At 40.3% G+C, this 21,495-nt stretch overlaps 3 protein-coding genes across 5 annotated transcripts in view; 2 read left to right on the top strand and 1 right to left on the bottom strand.

Moving 5' to 3' along the window:
• mcu (mitochondrial calcium uniporter) overlaps positions 1 to 1,786 on the top strand; it is a gene marked incomplete at its 5' end in the record, with an annotated part of 32,073 nt that extends 30,287 nt beyond the window's left edge. Inside the window, one exon of the mRNA XM_034898485.1 lies at positions 1 to 1,786. This exon is cut by the window's left edge and continues 1,957 nt beyond it.
• A 2,087-nt stretch (positions 1,787 to 3,873) lies between these two features.
• oit3 (oncoprotein induced transcript 3) lies at positions 3,874 to 16,192 on the top strand. 2 transcript variants are annotated; one of them, XM_034897493.1, is made up of 9 exons: positions 3,874 to 3,947; positions 10,608 to 10,982; positions 11,086 to 11,196; positions 13,160 to 13,282; positions 13,401 to 13,523; positions 13,846 to 14,006; positions 14,189 to 14,601; positions 15,701 to 15,800; positions 15,966 to 16,192. In XM_034897493.1, exons 1-9 carry the CDS (start codon positions 3,890 to 3,892, stop codon positions 16,143 to 16,145), a joined length of 1,644 nt encoding a protein of 547 aa, XP_034753384.1. In that variant the 5' UTR covers positions 3,874 to 3,889; the 3' UTR covers positions 16,146 to 16,192. The 2 variants fall into 2 exon arrangements, with proteins under 2 accessions (XP_034753384.1, XP_034753385.1); XM_034897494.1 differs by lacking the exon at positions 3,874 to 3,947 and adding an exon at positions 9,128 to 9,204.
• Positions 16,193 to 17,229: 1,037 nt separating this feature from the next.
• Positions 17,230 to 19,827, bottom strand: pla2g12b (phospholipase A2, group XIIB). 2 transcript variants are annotated; one of them, XM_034897539.1, is made up of 4 exons: positions 19,113 to 19,827; positions 18,525 to 18,613; positions 18,218 to 18,383; positions 17,230 to 17,477 (listed from the first exon to the last, which is right to left on the bottom strand). In XM_034897539.1, exons 1-4 carry the CDS (start codon positions 19,708 to 19,710, stop codon positions 17,359 to 17,361), a joined length of 972 nt encoding a protein of 323 aa, XP_034753430.1. In that variant the 5' UTR covers positions 19,711 to 19,827; the 3' UTR covers positions 17,230 to 17,358. The 2 variants fall into 2 exon arrangements, with proteins under 2 accessions (XP_034753430.1, XP_034753431.1); XM_034897540.1 differs by having other exon boundaries at positions 18,537 to 18,613; positions 19,113 to 19,826.
• Positions 19,828 to 21,495: the final 1,668 nt, after the last annotated feature.

Raw genomic sequence — 21,495 nt, 5'->3', positions numbered from 1 at the left:
CCCCCCCCCCCCCTGATGACACGGCAGGGTAGACTGCATGCTGTGGTGTGCCCTCAGTAGACATTTGTGAATGTGTAGGAGCATTATTGGAATTTTGTACCTAATTGAATCTAGCTGAAGTCTCACCCTTTCCCCGATAAATCAAAAGGTTATAGAAGCCATATGTTTATGTTGTCCATTTTTTAGGGATGGTCACTCAATAAACCTTCGTCAGCTTGACTTGGTTTTCTGTTCAGGGTGAGGATGATCGAAGGCCCCTCCCAATGACATGACGTCCCTGAACATCTAGTCTAATTTAAGATCCTGCTCGTGTGTCTCTTGTGGATGGTTGACTGAATCCTACTGAAGAGATCCTTGTGTTTAACTGCCGATTTTTGATTAAAATGCATGCTTTTAGGTCAAATCAAAAGTTACACATACAGATCTCAAGGCAGGATTTGGTGTGTGTGTGTGTGTGTGTGTGTGTGTGTGTGTGTGTGTGTGTGTGTGTGTTTGTGCCTTTTGGATGATTTCAAAGGTATAGCAATTAATAAATTGCAAGTTCATTGACACAGTTAATATCTGATTTGGAATGAAACCTTTAAATAAAGGAGGATTAAATTGAAATGTTGAGAAGTGTGTCTGGGAGCCTGAGTGCACTGCAGGCAAAGTTCAGACCACCATGTTCATGAATCCTTTGCCTTTAACCACCACCTGTCAATAGTGGTACAAATCAACTCCGCCCTCATCTAACTTCATATCATTGATGTTTTTTTCCTGAGTAGGCCAGTTTACACACACACACACACACACACCCACACACACACCTACGATGACGGCATTTCTTTGGAGATGTACTGTGGAAGGTGAGAGTCTCTGTTTGCAGTCCAATCCTTCCCTCTGCTATTTCTACTCAACACTTATCTCCACCATCACCTCCTTCTTTTTATCACACCATCCACCTTTTTATTGCCTGGTGTTTGTTTTTGTGTTTATTTTTCTGAAAACAAAATATATCAAATATAGGGAAACTTTATTATACAGAGGGTGTTGCATGAATGTATGTTTACATGGGAAATTATGTGAAAAAAAAAGATTTTATCTATAAAAAAAAAAATACCTGCAAAGATAATTTAAGAACGTTGTTTGTAGAGATTGCTAGTTATAAAGGACAGTGGACAGGGCTGCGTCTTTAGAATGTGCCCTGCCAAATCTGACTTAAATTCCAGCCAACCAACTGCTCAAACCACACCACCATCTTCACCTTATTTACTCCATTTAACTCCTCCCTCAACGTGCATTTATACTCACCAATGAATGGAAAAGCACCCTTCATCCTCAGTGCACCTATGAAGGAGACTTCTTGACCTCTGTTGCTTACGTCCTGTATTTAAGTCTGAAGGAAAAGTGGAAAAGCGCTTTTTCTTAGCTAATCGGGGAACACCTCCCATTCTCATCCCTCTCTCTTGTCATTTTCATCCACCCTCAGCCTTTTTTCTCCAAAGCGACATTATTATTCAATTTTTTGAATGTGTGTTTGTTTTGAATATCTTGTTTGTGTGCAATTACAATAAGAAATGTCTCAAATGCCTAAAGAGTGAAGCAGAATGCAGGAATTGAAATGACGCCATTCTGACCTCTTATTTTCCTTTTATTTGTTTTTCTTGTCTTTTTTTTCTTCTGTTGACATATGATGCTGTAATGTTGGCAAAAAAAAGAAAAATGTAAAATCCTGTATCATTTATGAAATATGTATAAAAGAGAAATGTAATTCAATTATCAATAAAATCCTTATCCAGTTTTTGGAGCCAGTGGTCCACTTGAGGTTTTTTGTTGTTCCCACTGGAAGTGGAGTGATTAATGGACATACAGAAATGTACAAGACAGAGCTTTTCAAGGTCTTGACCACCTCCTCCGTCTCTCCTTGGCCTCCAGCTTTTCCTGTACAGGACATCCTATGAGATACAACTGAGGGGATAAACTGTCCACATGCAATAGGTACATGAAGCATGGCTATGATGGTCTGTTGAAACTGCATTCACATCTAAAAACTGAAAGGTTTATAAAAATATACCATATCCGCCATCTTAGTTTTACATTTTAACAGTGGCTTTATTTTGGGGGATGGGAATGCCATTAGTTTTGCAAGTATTGGGTCATGAACCAAAGTATCAGACAAATTGTAGACGTGATGATGGTCCATGATATAAAGTCATGGGATCACCAAGGTTGTTCTATTCATCCTGAGAGCGACATGAACGTCTACCAAATTTCATTTCACTTCTTTGACATTTCTCTAGAAGTCCAAAAACGTTAAGCTCATGTTGGTGTTAGTGGAGAAGAACAGGGATCACTAGAGTTACCAGGGTTCAACCTCTGGGGACCATGACTGTCTGTACAAAATCTGTTTTTGAGCTATTTCAGCCTGGCCCAAAGTCGACCAATAGATTAACTTCACCTTTCATATGCCTCGCCTAAAGTGTCTGAAAATGAAAAAACATCCTGTATCTATTTTTATTTTTGACAGGACAGATGAAGACATGAAAGGGGAGAGAGAAGGGGAATGACATGCAGCAAAAGGCCAAAGGCCAGAGTCGAACCCGGGTCCACTGCATTGAGGGAAAAACTTCTATCTGGGTGCCCCAACCTGTGTCCTTTAACCTCATCCTGCAACACCTTTCACAGTGGTAAAATCCCTAAAACAAACCTTCCAATGAATATTCCAGGTATGAATGTGTGCAACTGTGTGAACGTGATCAGGGCGTTCCTTCAAAAGAGAGGCTACCTCTAAGTGAACCTTCCCTGAATAAAGAAAGGTTAAATAAAATAAAAAATATTCGAGAGGCACAGACTATATCTACTTTTAAGTCCCTGCTTAAGACTTACAGTACCTTTTAACACTGGCCTTTGGTCCTAGCCGAGTCTGGAAGTCAAATATTTTTTTGAACGTTTTGTTGTTTCATGTTATTTGTAACAATGTATTTTATGTGGTAATGTTTGTATTTGATATTTTACCTTGGTCAACCACATTAGTTCAAAAATCCAAACTTGAAAAACTAAATTAAGCTGAAATGTTGAAGAAAATTGAACAAAAGTCAACAGCATGGGGACCATTAAACATGGAAAACTACATACACTGTATGCTTTTGCTGTGCAGTGTGGTTATGCAGTAGTACAGCATAATAAAGTGTTGATTGATCTTTGGCCATAGGGACCTGCTGCCCGGTGGGCTAACGGTGTCTTGCTTCCATTATAATTACAAAAGAAGAATGGCCTGTTCCACCTCATTTCTTCTAACAGCCGGTGGATTAATGTCTGCATTGATTTAATTACATATGAGAAACAAAAACTGCAAACATCCTGTTCGTTTGGGCACTTTCAAAATGAAACGGGCTCAAATGGGCTTTAGACATTTTCTGGCCAAGAGTGGTGGTAAAGTAATGAGCTAGATAAGAACATACACATTTTATTGGCAGAGTGAGTCCTCAGTCTATTCTAAAATAAATCTTTAATGTGCAAACCTCACTGCTGCCTCGAAGCAAAAGACTCATCAACACGGCATTAAGCAGATTAATCAGATTGGTTTAATGCTGCCACAGATCAGATCATTGCTACGCTTTACAAGGCCTTTAAATCAGGAAGGTAGAGAAAAGATTGACACACAACCACATTTTCACAACACGGTATCAAAAAAGATGTAGTTTAAGGTCATGTGTGCAAGGATGGAATGAGTAGACTGTGAAGACTAAAGTCTGAAACAATGGGAGGATGGTCCTGTCACTGGATTTGGAGCAACAGACATGACAAAATTAGACATACAGATAAGAGGTGCCTATTAAAGACAGGCTTCCCCTAAAGATGAACCAGAAGAGCAACAAACACACACACGCTTTGCTATCACTTACGCATCATGATGTTTTGGGTAATTACCAGTCTGCTGTTGGAGGTTGTTAGGGTTGCAGGTGTAGGTGAGTTAACATCTGTTTTCACTTTTCAAAGCAGCTATCTCATATTTGAAGATGATTCAAGTTCTTGTACAGCAATGAGTTTGTTTCTATAGATTATCATCATCCAGTACTTCTGGACTTCCCTAACCAGCCTTGCCCTCTGTATATTTATTTCAACTGAAGACAAGTCAAATATACTTTTGTTCATCAAAAAAGAAGAAAAAAAGGCTTAATTCCCTGGGCAACTGTGTGTTGTTGCTTTCAGCAAATGTTATTCAAACCGAGATAAATAATGCATTACGGAGGGACTACTTTAAGCAGTGGATTAACACATTTAGAGCTCTAGTAAGTGTTTTTTACGGCAGTTTGTGTCTGTAGAATTTCAAAGGAAGTTGTTGTCCAGAGTAACTGGGGCACATTGACAGGTTGCATACAGATGTAATCCTTCCCATTTTTGTTGTGAAAAGAATATCTCCAGGTGCTTCAGTCATCAAAAAAAAAAACTCATTCATTAAATATTTTGCAGAGCTTTCTTTTCCTGAAAATTTTGTTTTCTGACTTAAGAAAAGATGCAGGGTCCCCATAAGTCACCGCAAAATGCTGTAGATGGAGCCTTAGGAGAGCAAGGAAAATCTGTCTTGCCAAAAGAGTGGTAAAGGCTAATATGTCTCACTGAAAAATGTAATAAGAACCAACAGAGATCCTAACTATTGCTATAAAAGCTGTCGTTTGTCTTTCTATAAATTTGAGTGGAAACCCGTTGCCTCAAACTGTCTACGTTTTTACACAAGGTGAAACTTAACAGGTCAAGTTGTATCATCACAGGGCGGTAAATTGATGCAGTAAACACATCGTTTACATTAGTAGGCCTTACTAAAAAAACAGTTAACAGAAAGTTGTGTTTGAATATAATAAATATGAAACATTACAAAATTACAGAAAGGAGTCATTCTTATAAGTAAGCCTATGTTTTTTTATTTATAACAGTACAGTTTTAAGAACAATGTGTTCAATACGTTAGCTCCAGTAAAACAGAAAGGATGACAAAGCACATTGTAATAACCATAGTACTGTATGATGAACATTAACTCAACCATACAAAATTCAAACCCATGTAACATAAATGCAATCCCAAAACTGTAATAGAACATTTTTTTAAACACACTATAATCACTACAGCACAGAACAGTTCCAATGACCCCGCCCTTCCCATGCACTAATGCTGCGTTCCAGGCAACCCATAACTCCTGTTTTCACAACCTTCTACTCGTGAAAATGCCCTGGAACGGCAGTCAAACCCGTAACTTACTGGTGAACTTGTACCAGTTACAGTTGTGACGTCACACACACATAAACAACAATGGCGTCCCCTGTTGATGCTGTACAGAAGCCGGTGATTAACAGTGAGAAATAGAATAAAATATACAAAAATAGGCAATGTAAAGTAATTCTGCACATTGTAATCCAAACAATACATATCATTTTGTACTACTACAGGTTATGTTTATTAAATGAAGCCCAAAATATGTAGCAGACTAGTATCAGCTAGCGCTAGCTAATAATAAAGGTGGGCAGTCTCTAGCTAACGCTAACGCTAGCTACAAGGGTTTCAATTTGATTGGAACGCTACCAAGTTGTGTGCCGTGACTTGAAGACGAAACTTACAGGGTAAAAATTGTGTCTGGAACTTAAAATAACTTAACATCCTTAATTATCTCTGCTTTATACTTAAGCTGATTATTACAAACAACTAATGTGATTTAGTAACAAATACATTTTTTATCAAAACATGAAAGAATATGTAGTAACCACTAAATAAATTAATTACAACTAAATCTGGGTTTACAGTGTATATTAACACCCAGAACTTTATGGATTTTTCTTTTCTTTTTGGGAAACCAGGAAGGGGGTAGCTAGGAGTGATGTGCCAGGGTGGTGTCCAGTAGCGGACGTGAGCAAGGCAGAGGCAAAAACTAAAGTCTGACAGGAACCACAAGAGCAGACTAAACTGCAGGGAGACAAAAACACTGTTAAAAAAAGATCAGAAAGGTACAATCACAAAAACTAAGTTGAGGCTATGTGAATGTGAACTGACCAGCGTGAGCCACATTCTGGCAGAGTGAGTGTGGCAGTGCAGAGTCATTGTAGGCAGGCTTGATTCAAAATAGGTAGCAGCTGGTGAAGGGCCTCAGGTCAGGCACACCGCACACCTGACTCTGCTTGAGCACACAGCTGAGGGAAAGGTTAAACAGAGGCCATGACACATGTGTAACCGAGGCAAGTGGTGAGGGTTCAAATCCACCAATAACTAATCAATGATTGCCAAGGGTTCCACACATATGATAAAATAGAGAGACTTGATTTTGACGGGAAGGGCAATTTAACAGCAATACTAAAAGAAAAGGTTTTGGGCAACTTTATTGAACACCATAAAAACTCAAGCAATGATAAGTAAAACAAGATGCAAATGCCAACGGGGTCAGGTTTGCTGAGGAAAAGACAAGGCAAAAATTATTAAAGTACAGGTGGGTTACCTGTTGCCCGTACACCACAACACTCACAGTTGTGCCCTGCCCCTTAACCACAGTAAACCACACAACAAAAACACAATGAGGTAGAGTCAGATACAGTTAGCACCTACACACCACCACATATCGGCTGGTCTGGCAAATTCTTTAAATTTAAGGATGGGTCAGAAGGCTGATTAAAAAACTCCAGTCTGGCCGGAGCATTCAGAAAGACTAGTTTTCAGAGGCAAATTCTCTGTTCGCGATTAAACGAAGGGCAAAACTGTCTTTATTTTCTAAAATAAGCATGTACAGGGCCTAGGTAAAAAGCCTACCCATCACTGCCTTTATCAGGTTACAAGCGTGACATCGCTCAGATTTGTGTTGAGATTTTGAAAAATGAACTTTGAGTAACACCTTAAATTCTAAGTTCCAGCCTGGCACAAGGTGTGCTTGATCGTATTCACAGCTTTATCCCACCACTGATCTGTCAAATTCACCCACAGTTCCTGCTCCCAAGCAATTCTAGTATGTTTTGCTACAGAATGAATGGGAAAAGCCATGAGTTACTCATATAGCTGGATATGAGTGATTTCTGGTGGTGTTTTAGGGTTAGAAGGTGATCCCATGGCTGGTTACAGTAGTTGGGAGGGATGGATAACATGGAAAAAGAGAGGAGGCAAAGTGTTCAACTTGAAAGTAAAAAAAAAAGCAGGATGCAGGCAAATTCAAATCTGAGGAGACTGAAAAGCTACATACAGTGCCATCTCTGTCTGTCTCTAAAAAGTGTAATACCTCAACACAGTATATCAGTGAGTGATAGCGGAAATAGAAGATTCTTCACTAAGCATCAGGGTGGAGGTAGACATAAAAATAAAAATAAATGACGTCTGAATTAAAATTTTAAGGGGAGACAGCATCACAGGGCTGTCTGTAAATCTGAAAAGATTAACTGGTAGGGAGTAGGGGAGTAGAGCCATGGGGAAAGAGGAAGAACATGATTGATGATTGAACCTCCAACCTAAAATTAACGACCCTGGTGGTTGAAGCCAGTAAGTCAATTTGAGTATGTGTGCTGACCAATAGTTAAACCGAAAATTAGGTAATGTGTAATAAATGTTTGTCATAATGATTTCCTCACCCTGGCTGTTTTCCCACCCTGTAAAAACCTGGTATAGATTTGGTCTGTAAATTTGAAGAAAAGTTTGATCAAAAACAAAACATTGGAACCATAAGAAAATCCAGGACATTCACTCTTACCGCATTACTTCTAATTTGGGTCTTAATAGTTTGACACTATTGGCACATGGAGTAAGTTGTGTCAGGTCTCGGCCACAAAGGGAGTACAGGTGTTGGTGGGATCAATTCATTGAAGGTTAAAGTAAAGGTAAAGGTACTTTATTGTCACATACACATACATGTAGCGTAATTCATTCTCTGCTTTTAAGCCATCCCTCAAGGGAACAGTGGGCGGCCATTTATAGCGCCCGGGGACCAACTCCAGATTTTTTTAGTTTTTTGTCTTTTCATGCAGTGTTTAGACAGTAGGAGTATTCTGTTGGGATAATAACAGAATACTACCAGTCCATCCTTTTTTCCTTCATTTTTTTGGGGCATTTTGGGCCTTTTGACAGATGAAGATATGAAAGGGGAGAGAGAGCGGGGAATGACATGCAGCAAAGGGCCATAGGTCGGAATTGAAACCTGGCCTCCTGCGTTGAGGAGTAAACCTCAGCTGGCTCTGCCAACGGAGCTATCCGGGCACCCAGCTTCATCCTTTAACAAACTCTATTTATAATAAAGAACAATAGGGTTGGATACGGTTTACTCTGTGTCTTCATATTTGTCTGTGCAAACAAGAGGCTGGAGTCTGACTCAGGTCTGGTGTGGCTCCACGTTCCCTTAATAGCCATATTAAGTTATTCAAGCCCCAACTGGAAGATTTAACGGCACCATTAGCATACATCCGCATGAGTCAGCTATGTCCACTGCCTTTTCTGTGCTGCTCGAGCTGAAACACAGTTGGTCAGTCGTATGTCTCCAAAACTGGTCGTTTCTGCTGTCAGTGGGCCGTGGATTGATCCCTCAGCTTTTGTTGCAGCAGCAGTTAGGGACAAGATGGACTGTCCATTAGTGGATGGAGGGTAAAAAAAACAATGTGTGTGGTGACATAATTTAAGGTCACAAAATGAGTCCCATCTTATACATATATTTCTTCATAGATTCCAGGAACTAAGATGTCAGTCAGTTCATTTTTCTTACCATAGTTTGGATGTGTTTTCATGTTTATTGGGAAAGGAACTGTTACTGTAAACCTCTGGTCAACCTTGGCCTCCAGTAAATGTCACACTGAAAGCACATTTCATTAAAGGTACCAGAAAGCGTAAACATGGATATTTTATAAAGACTTGTATAGAAAATTTTTATCCAACTAAATAGAGTTTGGTTATGTGGCTGCTCCAGTAAAGCTGTCATGTTTCCTGACTTGTGTCCTGTCAATAGACAGCCTCCAGCTGTTTCTTCATCCTGATGATTCTTAGTGTTTAACAATCTAGCTCTTGCCCACTTTGCCTCATGTATTGTTCTTTCCTTTTGTTTTATGCCTACCTCTTAATTACACTGTTGAGAGGGCATGAAGTGAGGGAGAGACTATTGATTGTTTTTTGCTGCACTTTGTTTGCTGTGCTCATTCAAGTGTTCTCCTGATTCTGCAAAGATGGCTGTAGTGAGAAGAGTCGCCGTTGAGAGGACTGGATAACGAGTTCTTTGTGGTTGACTTTTAGCTCAATTAGAATTGACTATGTGTTACAGTTTATCTTGTCGATTCAAAGGTCTGCTTCATGGTAACACGTTTGCTCAAGTGACCTGTATAGGTTAAATGTACAAAACATGAGACATAGTGCTTGGACTTGGAAGAAATGTAAATCTTTCTAAATTGTCACTTCACCCAAATAACAAAACAACATAGTTTCTCACATTTACAGGTATCCATGCAGTAATAGTTTCTGAGATTTCTTTTTGTTCTTTATGTACTTACTACTGAAAACTATTGGCAATGAGGTCTGGGATTATTATGAGCAATAGGGCCAGGACCATTTTATGCCTTTCTTAGAGAGCTGACTTTAGAGGAAATAAGGGGGAGAGATATGGTGACGGACTTACAACAAAGGTCCCTGACTGAGTTCAAACCGGGGTCGTTGTGGTTCATGGTTGTCACCTTAATTCCCCTGCCCCTGTTTAAATGTCTTTTTAAAGGTACGTTTTCAATGCTGTGGGCACCAGAAACAAAACATTACTTCAATTAAATTTCAATTAAATTTTATTTATAGCATCAAATCATAACAACAGTTATCTCGAGACAATTTACAGATAGAGTAGGTCTAGACCACACTCCATAATTAACAAGGACCCAACAGTTCTAGTAGTTCCCTCCATTATAGCGATGTGTTTAGTCAGAAATCTCAAAACCTGGAATGATAAAAAGAAAACTGCTTACATTAGCTGTACAAAAATATAATGAGCAAATGTGTTTTCTTTTTAAAATAAAAAAATAGCCAGATAATTTCGGAACTGGTCCTTTAACAGTGATTGTGGAAATATTTAGAACCTTAAGTTAGGTAAAAATATACAATGTACAGTACACAGTGATCCTCTGCATAGAAGTAAGTATTGCATTTAAAATTGTACTTAAGGCTACATAATAGCAAAGTATGCTTACAGTATCAAAAGTAGAATTAGCTACAGTACTATACAGTATAGAGCTTACATACTGTGTATGTGTGTATTGTTATGGATGTATCATTGTCACAACAATGTGTAAGCCGCTAATTTTAACAACTCAATTTACTGAACTATATTTTGTAAACCCATCATATGTTTTTATGTACGTCCTGAACTGGAAAAAAAAACAGTGATCAGAGCTTTGAAATATTTGTGCTGTAGCAAAGTAAAAACACACGATATATTACTCTTAGATCCAGTGGACTAGAAATATAAAGTAGCTCAAAATGCAAACACTTAAGTAAACTACTTACAGTACTTAAGTAAACAGTTACTTTCCACCACCTTTCAGACCCAACCAGCCAACTTCGCTTCTTCTGCTCATTCTCCTTATCTTAAGTAAAACACACATTTTCATCATGTTCTTTTGTTTTTCTTTTCTTTGCCACCTCAGCCCTGGACCCATGCTCTGCCTACATCAGCCTGAATGAACCCTGGAGGAACACAGACTACCATGTCAACCAGTCAGCCGGTGTGCCCCTGTGTGACAGCCACGTGTCTGGAGAATGGTACCGCTTCACCGGCATGGCAGGGGACGCCATGCCTACCTTCTGCGTCTCTGAGAATCACTGCGGCACTCATGCTCCCATCTGGCTCAACGGCAGCCACCCTCAACCCCACGAGGGTATCGTCACCCTGCCTGTCTGCGCCAGCTTCAGTGACAACTGCTGCCAGTGGAACGCCAGTGCCGATGTTAAGGCCTGCACTGGAGGATACTTTGTCTATCGCCTGCCCAAACCCTCAGTCTGCTTCCACGTTTACTGTGGCCGTGAGTTAACATGTCAAATATGTATATTAAAATCATTTAATCCAATGAATGAGTTACTTTTCATTTCACTGGCTATTGTTGTGTTAATGTGTGTGTTGCACAGATTTCTATGATATCTGTGATGAGGTGGACTGTGCAGGCCCCAGATGTCCCGAGTCTGACTGTCGTTGTGCTCCTGGAACCGCCCTGGGACCAGACAGACAAACGTGCCTGGGTGAGACAGACGGAGAGGGAGGAAGAGAGGGGACAGATAAGTTGTGTAATAGACTTGGAAGACAGATAGGCTGGAAAAGGTTTCTTAAAATTAAAAAGCAAAATCAATCATACTGGCTTTGCAGTGGCTTTACATAACTGTTTTAACCATTTATTTCCTTACGCTTTCAAATGTTGATCTGCAACCTTTAGCCCACTGTTTAAACAACGTATTCATTTATCTTGTTTTTGCAACCATCCATACTTTTCGCTATTCATTTCAACATTCATCTATTACTTTTACCTAGAAGTTTTAATGTCTCTGCTCACTTGCTAAAAACTTTTAATCACAACATTGCTTAAATGTTATGGCTGACTCAGTATGTAGATATTCTTTTTTTTTTATTCAAAAAGTAAAGTTTGTTTGATCAAATAGGCTACTCCACAATCTTCCCGCATACCCCCTGATCTTCAAGTACCCATGGTTCAGAAACACTGCTAGGTTCAGCACGACTCTGTGACGGCTGTTCCTGCCATTTTATCTACTCTCTATGACCCGAGTACTGTAGGATGGGTTTGAATATCCCAACTCCATACCAATAAAGTTATTTCTAGCTTCTAACTAATAAGATACAGTAGATCATTAAATAGGACAGATGAGTGCAAAGCCAAATGAAAGGAGCAGCGACAATGAAAGAAAGATTGAAATATTGTTTTTGTACACTGTTATTCCAAACTTTGTTGTAAAGTAATTGACTTTACTTGAAATTTGCGTGGACTCCATTGCCCTAAACCATCTACTTTTTTTACAAAAGGTAAACATGTATCATCACAGAGCGGTAAGTTGATGCAGAAGACAAACCAAGTATACATTAGTAGTCATTACTAAAAATCATTAGTAAACTAATTTTGAGTTTTATGTTTTATGTTGAATAAGCAAAGAAACAAAGCAAATACAAAAATGTAGGGTAGTTATAAATATTAAATACAGACACTCAATATTTGTTTTCCTTTGTGACATTCGGATTTTTAGAACAAATTCAAAGCAAATTCCAGAAAAAAAGATAATACACACTCAGCATTGTTATAGCCTATTGCAATGGGCAATTTTATGGCAGGCAAAAACAAGAGCAAAGAATACAAAATCAAGAACAGAACAAACTTCAGACCAAATGAAATCCAAGGAGCAAAGAACCAGACAAGGACTGACATGGGGAGGGACAACACAAAATGAAATGACAAGGGACAAGGGACAAGGGAAGAAAAAGACAAAATACACAAGGTAACGCAAGGCAGGTGGCACAAGGGCTGGAAAACAGGTGAACAACATCAGGCAATCACAAGGACGGGAAAACCAAAAAGACAGGAAGTACATCAACACAAAGTCAGACAGAAACCCAGACTATCAAAATAAAACAGGAAACAGAACATACAGACACTCATGGAAAAACTCATGACAGGGACTACAACATGAAACAGGAAACAGAATAACCAAAACCCCAACAATTAGCCTACAACTAATCTGGGTTTACAGTTTGCTGACTCCAGATGTGTGCATGTGTGTGTGTGTGTGTGTGCCTCTGTGTGTGCATGCGTGCACGTGTGGTACATCGGATGTTGTGCAGTGATGGGTGGCAGGCATGCAGTTGGAAACTAGCCAACCTGAAAAGTCCCATTAGTTCATTATTCACTCAACAAAATCAAAGTCTAATTTCTCCATCCTCGCACACTCTCTTTCCCACTCCCTTGCACTCTCACTTTAGTTTCTTCTTTTATTTCACCCATCATTATTTCTTTACCAGTCCTCTCAGTATTATCAACGCAGTTATAAAGTCCTTCAAAGTCAATTCATCATCTTCCTCCCAGGAACACTAAATGAATTGCCTCAAGGTGATAAACTGCACCCATCTGGTACTCAGTCGATTGAAAGAGGACTCATCTGATCATAATACCTGACCCAGCTGTGGTGTGTGTCCCATGATCAGATGTAAATGAATGTGAGAAGGGCAACGGCGGCTGTGCAGAGGTGTGTGTGAACACCAAAGGTTCCAGACGCTGTGAGTGTGGGCCAGGCCGCGTGCTGGACGAGGATGGGAGCAACTGCAGAGGTACACCTGTGTTGTGATACTATGTGACACATTAGGCAGTGTTGTACAGAGATAGTTAAACCAGGGAACCAAGCATGTGTGCTGCATCTTTTTCATGTTTCTTTGTCACCTCATGCAGAGATAGCAGGCTGTCATGTTAACAATGGAGGCTGCAGCCATGGCTGCACCTCACTGCTGGACTCCTATCAATGCCACTGTCCCAGAGGGCTGGAGCTGGGAGAGAATAAACGAATATGTCAGGGTGTGTATCAGGGTTTGTGTATAAGAAAGCTTGATATTGGAATAGTCCAAGGTGTCGTCCTCTATTCACATATTCTTCCCAAAACCCAAAGATATTTAGGGTTGCATCCATCATGTATGGTCATTATCAGCTAATAAATGTTGATTACTTTCTCAATAATCTATCTCTCTTTATGTACTCAGCCAACAAATAGATTGTGTGGTTTGTTTTCCTCTTTTTGCATTTTGTTCATGAATTGTGCCATGTATAACATTTATATATATATATATATATATATATATATATATATAATATGCCATATCTTTGTCTCCCTTTCCTGCAGTGCCAGTCCAGTGTGAGTCCAGCTCTATTGTTGTGTCAGTTCCTAAGGACCTAGTAGGAGGACTGGAGCTTTCTCTGTCCAACTCGTCTTGTCGAGGTGTTTCTAATGGCACACACATCAACCTCAGCTTCAGCCTCAAGACCTGCGGCACCGTGGTAGAGGTCAGAGGCATTGGGTTCAAAGTTTTTAGACAAAACGAGCTCAAGATTTAGTTAGCTAGGGCTAGGAGACATATTTGATTACACCACTATATTAAAGAGTAGTGCCTTAAAAGTGAGTTGTGTGAGGTTGTCACCGACTGATGAAGCTATTAAAATGCTGTAAACTGAATGTTGATCCCTAGGTGACAGATGATAAGATTGTGGCGACCAACCTGGTGACAGGCCTCCCTAGGAGCAGCCCAGGCAGCAGCAGGGACCTGATAGTACGCACCAGCAAGTTAGTGCTCCCAGTCACCTGTGAGTTCCCCAGGGAGTACCAAGTGTCGGATGGATACCAGGCAAGTCAGCGCAGCTCAGCCCTCGAACTGGCAGGTCACAGTGAGGGAGTCTTCCCCTTCTCTCTGGAGCTCTTTAAGAGCGCAGAGTTCTCTGAGCCATATCGCACCCCGCCCCAGCTCCGCCTGCACGACTCCCTGTTCTTCGGGGTGGAGCCAAAGGAGAGGGTGGATGGCCTCTCTGCACTGGTGGAGAGCTGCTTTGCCACTCCAGGACCTAACGCTGACCAGGCCCTCAAGTATTACCTCATCAAAGACGGGTGAGTGAAGTAGTGTGGATGGTTTTATCAGTTCTAATGCCACATCTTGTGCTGAATGTGCAAGTGCCGTATGAACCAGAAAATAGCAGTGCTGGAAGAGTATACACATGAACAGGTTTATTTTGCTATCTAACAATGCTAAAATATAACAAAGGATTGAAGTTCAAGTTCATAGCTTTATATTAAGTAAACTGTGGCTGTCAAAAAATATATATATATATATGTACATATTCTTTTTGTAGATACTATACACTATACCAGGGGTCTTCAACGTTTTCCAGGCCAAGGACCCCCAAACTGATGGCGAGATGGAGCGGGGACCCCCTAATTATATATATTGTGTGCATTGATGACTGAAAGACATCTTCTGCATCCATTTATCTGTTTACTACAGTGTGTTAAATTCATGTTAATGTGTATTTAAAGACATTTCAATTAGTGGAAAAAATTGCAGGGTGGGGGGGGGGAATATAAAAAAAAGTCTAATCAACCAAAACTTTTGCGACCCCCATGCAGTACCTCCGCGGACCCCCTAGGGGTCGCGGACCCCCTGTTGAAGACCCCTGCACTATACTAACAAGAAAGCCAAAGAAAAATATGTGATGGAAATGAAGTGGCATAGCAATAATGGGTAAACTGACCCTTTAACTTTTCTTGCTCATGCGCACAATTAAAACTGCCAAATTCTGTCTTTTTATTATTGTCTCTCTAAAACAAGAGATGTAATGAATGTCAACAGACTCAGACCCAGCTACTGTGTTTCCACAAAGCCCTAGCATCAGCTGTTTCATGGTTACAGGGCAGGAAATCCCCATTCCTTCAAGGAAATGTCAAATGAAAATTGCCACGCTGATTTATGTGGGAAGAAAACAAGAATATTTGTGTGTAGAAAAATCGAAACACAGAACAGCCTTACTATCTGGGGAACACTTTCTTTTGGCAAACCATTTCTCCACCAAATATCTACCTCTACTCTAATAGTGTTTGATGGCCTTTGGGCAACTAACCTTGATGAAGTGGCTTGTTAGAAACTTGTAAATTTGTAAAGATATCAAACACATGGTATGACTCTATTTTTCCTCTGTGGCTTCTAATTTAGGTGTATCTCTGATGAAACCGTGACACAGTACTCTTCGAAGGACCAGCTCTCTAAGCACTACCAGGTCCCTGTCTTCAAGTTCATTGGCAAGGACAACCGAGTGAGTAAAGAAAAAGCATGCTGAGAGCCAGCTGTAAAGAGTGTGCGTGTGGGCTTATTTCTGTGTAGCAATATATTGTAAAGACTGAAGTAGCCAGTGTGCTTACACTGTGGTGGTGTTCTTCTCTATCTGTACTCAAAACAAGCTTGTCTCCTCTGATTACAGCAAGTGTTCCTCCACTGCCAGGTGTTAGTATGCGGGACAGGAGACTCCCACTGTGCCCAGCGTTGTCAGAGACGTGTCCGCCGACAGGTTCGGTCCGGTGAACCTCAGGAGCAGCACACACTGAGTGGAGGCCCCGTCTTCATCCTGCCTGAGCCATATGATGCTAACATAAAGCCATGAACAGGCAGAAAAACACCATGAGAGCCAACAGCAGCAGCAAAATTACCTTAGCAGAGTAACATTTAGATTAAAGGAGACTTTTATTTAGCCATTTCAGTTTATTTAGATATTAAAAGTCCCTCTTTTACACATACACATGATGTATAGTACACTCTTTTTTTATTCCTTGGTAAGTTCCTGTGTCAGTCACAGTGCTGTAGATCACTTAAATTCTGCTTAATACATCCAAGTTTGTGTGTGTTATTGCCACTTTGCCAGACAGCACAATTTACTGGCAGTAAAGTGAATGACATTTCTATTAGAAAATCATTCTGAGGGGGCCACAGTTCATTTGTAACAACTACAGCATGAAGGATGTTTTTCTAGGTCAAACTTTCTGGCATTTCTCTAGCTTGATTACAGCATAACGATTTTGTGGATTTATAGAAGTGGTTAATCCTTCACATTATCACAGACTTGATAAATACACATGGAACAGCCATAGCGGTATTCTGACTTGTTTGCTCAGATGGCTGGGGGATCACGTCACACATCCCAGTGTGTTAGAGAAGAGATATCAGTGTGCCCTGCCTAAACATGATTCATGCACCTTTCACTGACAATTAATCTAGAAGTAGCAATTAGTCATGTACTCATTCATAACAAATAACTGGCAAATAAGTTACATCAAACATGAATGTTGTACAGTAGCTGTAATAGGCGTTCCATTTACATGACACAGACTTAAGGTTTGAGCAGACAATTTTGATATATAGCAGAACACAACAAACCATGTGCAGCATAGGAAATAAATTGTCTTTCTTTCTAAAGGAAATTAATCCAACAATATCCTTCCCATCAGGCAATTTGTCTGGAGTTATCAGTAATTTATGGTAATGGAGTCATAGAGGCCTAAAAATGGCCTAAAAATGAAATGGAATATGGAGAGTAAAACATGAACAGGGCAGTTAATTAGGAACCTGAAAGTCATATTCAGAAACCTAATATGTGTTAGTACAGCCTATGAATAAAACCTAAGAAACAGTTCATCTGCATTCCCCATGTATGTCTTTTTTAATACATTCCCAAGCTGTGAATCTTGAGAGGGCTCTTGTGAAGTATCTTTTTTTGACAAAAAGCCCATAAATATACAGTGCAACCTGTGGAATTACCCACGACTCTGTTATTTGTCTGTGAAAGCAGGCAGGAGTTTGTTGTCCATAGTCTTTCTGTGTCACAGTTCATCCCTCTCCTCTCCCTCACAGACACATGCCGCCCTCTGGCTGTTCATGTAAGGCCTGCAACCAAGTGTCCCCACTGTGCTGTAGAGAGCGTCCGCCATCGAATCACAGGCTAAGAAAAAAAGACACAGAAATAGAGAGAGGAGGGAGGCAGAGTTTATAGGGATTTTTTTGATCACTCACGATTGGGGCTGGGCAAAATATCAATAATACATTGATATTGTAAAATGAGAGTAGATAGCGCCTTAGATTTTGTCTAAGATTTCAGATATCGTAATATCAGTGTATGGTAAGTGTAGTCTTTTCCTGGTTGTAAAGGCTGCATTACAGTAAGTAGGGAAGTAATGTTCTGAATTCACCAAGCGGTTCTAGCTGTTCTATTATTTGCCTTTAACCACTTAGTCATTATATTTACATTATTGATGATGATTATTGATCTGATTTTCTCCATATTGCCCAGCCCTACTCACAATGTCTGTAAATTGTTAATAATAATGATTTGAAAAATATAAACGTTTTCACTCTGTTGGTTGAATACACGTTACACACAGGCCTGAAATACACACACATGCTCAGTACCTATACAGGCACTAATGGAGAGATGTCAGCGTGAGGGGGCTACAACTGTCATTGGACAGGCGCCCCGAGTAGTTGGGGGTTTGGTGCCTTAATCAAGAGCACCTTGGCAGTGCCCAGGAGGGGAACTGGCACCTCTCCAGTTACCAGTCCACCACCATATCCCCGTGTGGGGACTTGAATCAGCGACCCTCCAGTTCCCAAACAAACTGCCTCCATACCCTGGTGGTTTCATTTGTACACACCTTAATATGTAAATATCTGCAAATATCTCACCTTGTACCTTTGACACAAAGCCCAGACTCTTCTTAAGGTCGGAGCAGATGCCATGCACACACAAGCGAAACTCTGAGTCACAGTCGTACTTGCTTGTGCCACAAGTGTCATAGCACATGTCATGCTGGTTACAGCACTCTGTTATAGCAGGAATCCCCAGGTCAAGCTGTCAAAAGAAACAACTATGTTATCAGTGCAGTTTACCGAGAACCTTGCATTTTAAGCCATCATGGTTGTGGTAAGCTGCATCATTGTGAGCTTAATGTACAATTAGTTCTGAGCTGTTGTTGCTATGTGGGCCACCTACAGCGGCATTCACCTGGAAGCCCACCAGTGAGGAGCTGCAGCCGTTGGGCTCTGGGAGCTGGTAGCCGGGACGAGGTTGAGGAAGTTTACCTACAAAAACAGAGACGATCCATTTAATTCTCATACTAAAGTGAAGGTCCATTAACACACTGATGTCATAATATACTCCTTGGGTCTACAGGATATCTCTGTTCTTGGGTGTGTGTTGTTTCACAGATAAGATGTAACTTCTGTTTGAGTACATCTGTATGGATTGTGTAACTGTACATCTACCTCCTAGTCTGATAACCAAAATTCTTTCAGGTTTCATCATCAGCAGCCTGTAGGCAGATAAACTGACAGCAGAGATGCCAATTTGACACTCAAAGTGTGCTAAGAAAACATATAAAGTATAACATAAAGAGGAATATGGGGTGGGGACAAAATATAATTAGCATTTTATAATCTACTGTGAACCCGGTGTACTGAAAATGTTTTGGCTCTTTTGAAAACAGCAACAACTCCCCCCTCCAGGCCACTAAAATACGTGTGGCTCTCTGAAACATAAACAGTGTAAAAAAAAAAGTAAAGTTAAGAGATTAGCTCTTACCATATCTGCAGCGGTACTGACACACACCATTGTGTCCCCCCACCAGCTCCACCAGGGAGTCAAAGTATCCGTGTACACTCTGGAAACTATTTCTAATGGAGTTGATGCTCCAGCTATTGTCGTCTTTGTGTGCCAAAGGCCTGTTCAGGAACTGGTCTGTCTTGACTGGTCTAATGTCATTCTCCTCCGCCTCAGAAGAAGTTTGCTCATGAGTGCCAGCTTCCCCGGTGAGAGCTTCCACAACAGAGGCATCTCCAGCAGGTCTATCGCTGCCTGTCTCTGGCTCTTTGGCTGTTTCAATATCTGCTACTGGGACATCCACTACTGGTTTGTCAGCAGCTGCAAGTATTTTAGACAATAGATTGTCACCAAAAATGGAATTAACTGCAGGTTCCTCAATTGCAGGCAAATCATTTACTCGGGTATCTGCGGGAGCTCCTGCTTCTTCAGCAGCATCTACAAAGGCAGCTTCTAAAACACCGTCAGTAACAGCAGGGACATCCTCCTCTTCCTTTGCTTGAGTCTGGTAGTGGCCTAAAGTGGCACACATGCCCGTGCACACGCAGAGGAGCAGCAGAACCGCAGTCCGAAGCAGCATGGTGTTGAACTGGTGACAATCCAAGCAGAGGAAGCTCTGCACAAGGTGAAGGTGTTAACAGTATGAAGAGCTTAGACAGTGAGGGACAGAAACACACTGTGCTCCTACTGGCTCTGCCAGCCAGAGAGCAGACTTTGACCTATGATTAGGTCCAGGCAGACAGCAAGGCACTCTCTCGCATTGGGGGCGAAGGTCACCCCATATCAATCCAAAGAAAGTGTGTATAATTTCTGTAATCTGCTCATTCTCTGTGATTCTTGAACACATCAAATGAGGAATTCCATCCACAAAGATATAATTGGATTTTTATGACTCAAAACGTCACATGGAACTTGAGCCCAGAGAAAAAAAAACGTTGTATTTTCTTTTAAACTCGGCACATCTAATGCGGTTGTTTTAGCGTATGACCTCGATCAAGACATCAAAATATCTTCATTGTGTTTTGATAAAGTTCACAGACTAAATGACACTTAGCACTGAATGAGTACAGAGACAGAGGAAAGTTATTTTCTTCATTTGGCATGTCTCTGCTGCCCCCTGGTGTTTAAAGAGTAATGAGCTCCTGATTGATTTGGATTTTTTTGTCTTCCTATTTAATGTCTCTGTCCAACAACAGAGGTCTGTTTTCGGGATACAAGTTGTAAAGTATGTCATTATGGATTTTCAGGTTCCCCCCAAATGCTTTAATGGGTCAGTACAAATGTGTCTCCTGTAGCTAGAAATGAGAGGAGTGTATCCTAACCCTTCGTGGTGTTTTGTTATTGCGTAGCTTCATAAGGCATAAATCAGAAAAAGATGTCTGTGACATTATCCAGGCCTTTTATTATGCTTTGAGTTCTCTGTTCAAACCATTAACATTTGAGTAGCTCCAGGCTGTACATACACCACAACTTATTAGATTTTAACGTGAAAGTGGAAGTTGTTCACATTACGGTAAAATATATTAATTGGGCCGGAGGTGGAAGTTGTTCATATTACTAATTAGACCGCTCTGGGCCACTAAAACAACATATGTTAAATTCACTGCTGTTCTTTAACTGATGGATGACTGGAAACTGTGAAACCTGACATCCTCAATTACTCAAAGCTGTGTTTTGAACGCTTGAGATCGCTTTTCTTGAGTATTTTCTTTTAATGCTACTTTATACTTCTATTTCACCACATTTTAGACTGCACTTTTACTCCACTACATTCATTTGACACAAATTGTACTGGTAGAATATTATTAGTATAATACTAGATTTTACACACAAAACATATGATCATCTTTTAAAATCAGGATAAATTATTATAGACTAAACTAACAGTATATAAAGTAGCTCATATGAGCTGCGCCTCAACCCACTACAACATATTAATACTTTGAAAACAATGCATGGGTAAGAATAAAATGGTAAACATTTAAATTCAAGAATAACATTCTTAAAAGGGGCCAGTCTACTTAATGAGTACTTGAATATTATGTACAGTACATGATACTGCTAATATTTACATACCTTTCACTGCAGAACTGTGGAGTAACTAATGGAGTATTTTTACATTCTGGTATTGCCTGCTTGCTGATACTTGTGGTAGTTTTAAGCTCTGATCTACAGTATTAGTTCTGGATAAAAAAATATATTTACACTACCGGTCAAAAGTTTGGGGTCACTCACAAATTTCCATTGGACTCCATTATAGACAGAATCCCAGCTGAGATCAGTTGCCTTGTTTTTTTTAACAAGGGCAGCAGTTTTCACATTACATGGGCTTACATAAATGCAAAAGGGTTCTCCAATGTTTTTT

Source organism: Etheostoma cragini, chromosome 17 (assembly GCF_013103735.1).
Source record: "Etheostoma cragini isolate CJK2018 chromosome 17, CSU_Ecrag_1.0, whole genome shotgun sequence".
NCBI classification, from domain to species: Eukaryota; Metazoa; Chordata; class Actinopteri; order Perciformes; family Percidae; genus Etheostoma; species Etheostoma cragini.
This window is presented reverse-complemented; position numbering and strand designations above follow the sequence as displayed.

What these genes read in the sequence shown, in the direction of transcription:
- oit3 (XM_034897493.1), top strand. Translation starts at nt 3,890, where the DNA reads ATGATGTTTTGGGTAATTACCAGTCTGCTGTTGGAGGTTGTTAGGGTT. An exon ending in CTTCCACGTTTACTGTGGCC is followed by an intron (nt 10,983 to 11,085) that starts GTGAGTTAACAT and finishes TGTGTTGCACAG; the next exon opens with ATTTCTATGATATCTGTGAT. An exon ending in TCATTGGCAAGGACAACCGA is followed by an intron (nt 15,801 to 15,965) that starts GTGAGTAAAGAA and finishes CTCTGATTACAG; the next exon opens with CAAGTGTTCCTCCACTGCCA.
- pla2g12b (XM_034897539.1), bottom strand. Translation starts at nt 19,710, where the DNA reads ATGCTGCTTCGGACTGCGGTTCTGCTGCTCCTCTGCGTGTGCACGGGC. An exon ending in TCAGTACCGCTGCAGATATG is followed by an intron (nt 18,614 to 19,112) that starts GTAAGAGCTAAT and finishes CTGTTTTTGTAG; the next exon opens with GTAAACTTCCTCAACCTCGT. An exon ending in CTTTGTGTCAAAGGTACAAG is followed by an intron (nt 17,478 to 18,217) that starts GTGAGATATTTG and finishes TTTTTTTCTTAG; the next exon opens with CCTGTGATTCGATGGCGGAC.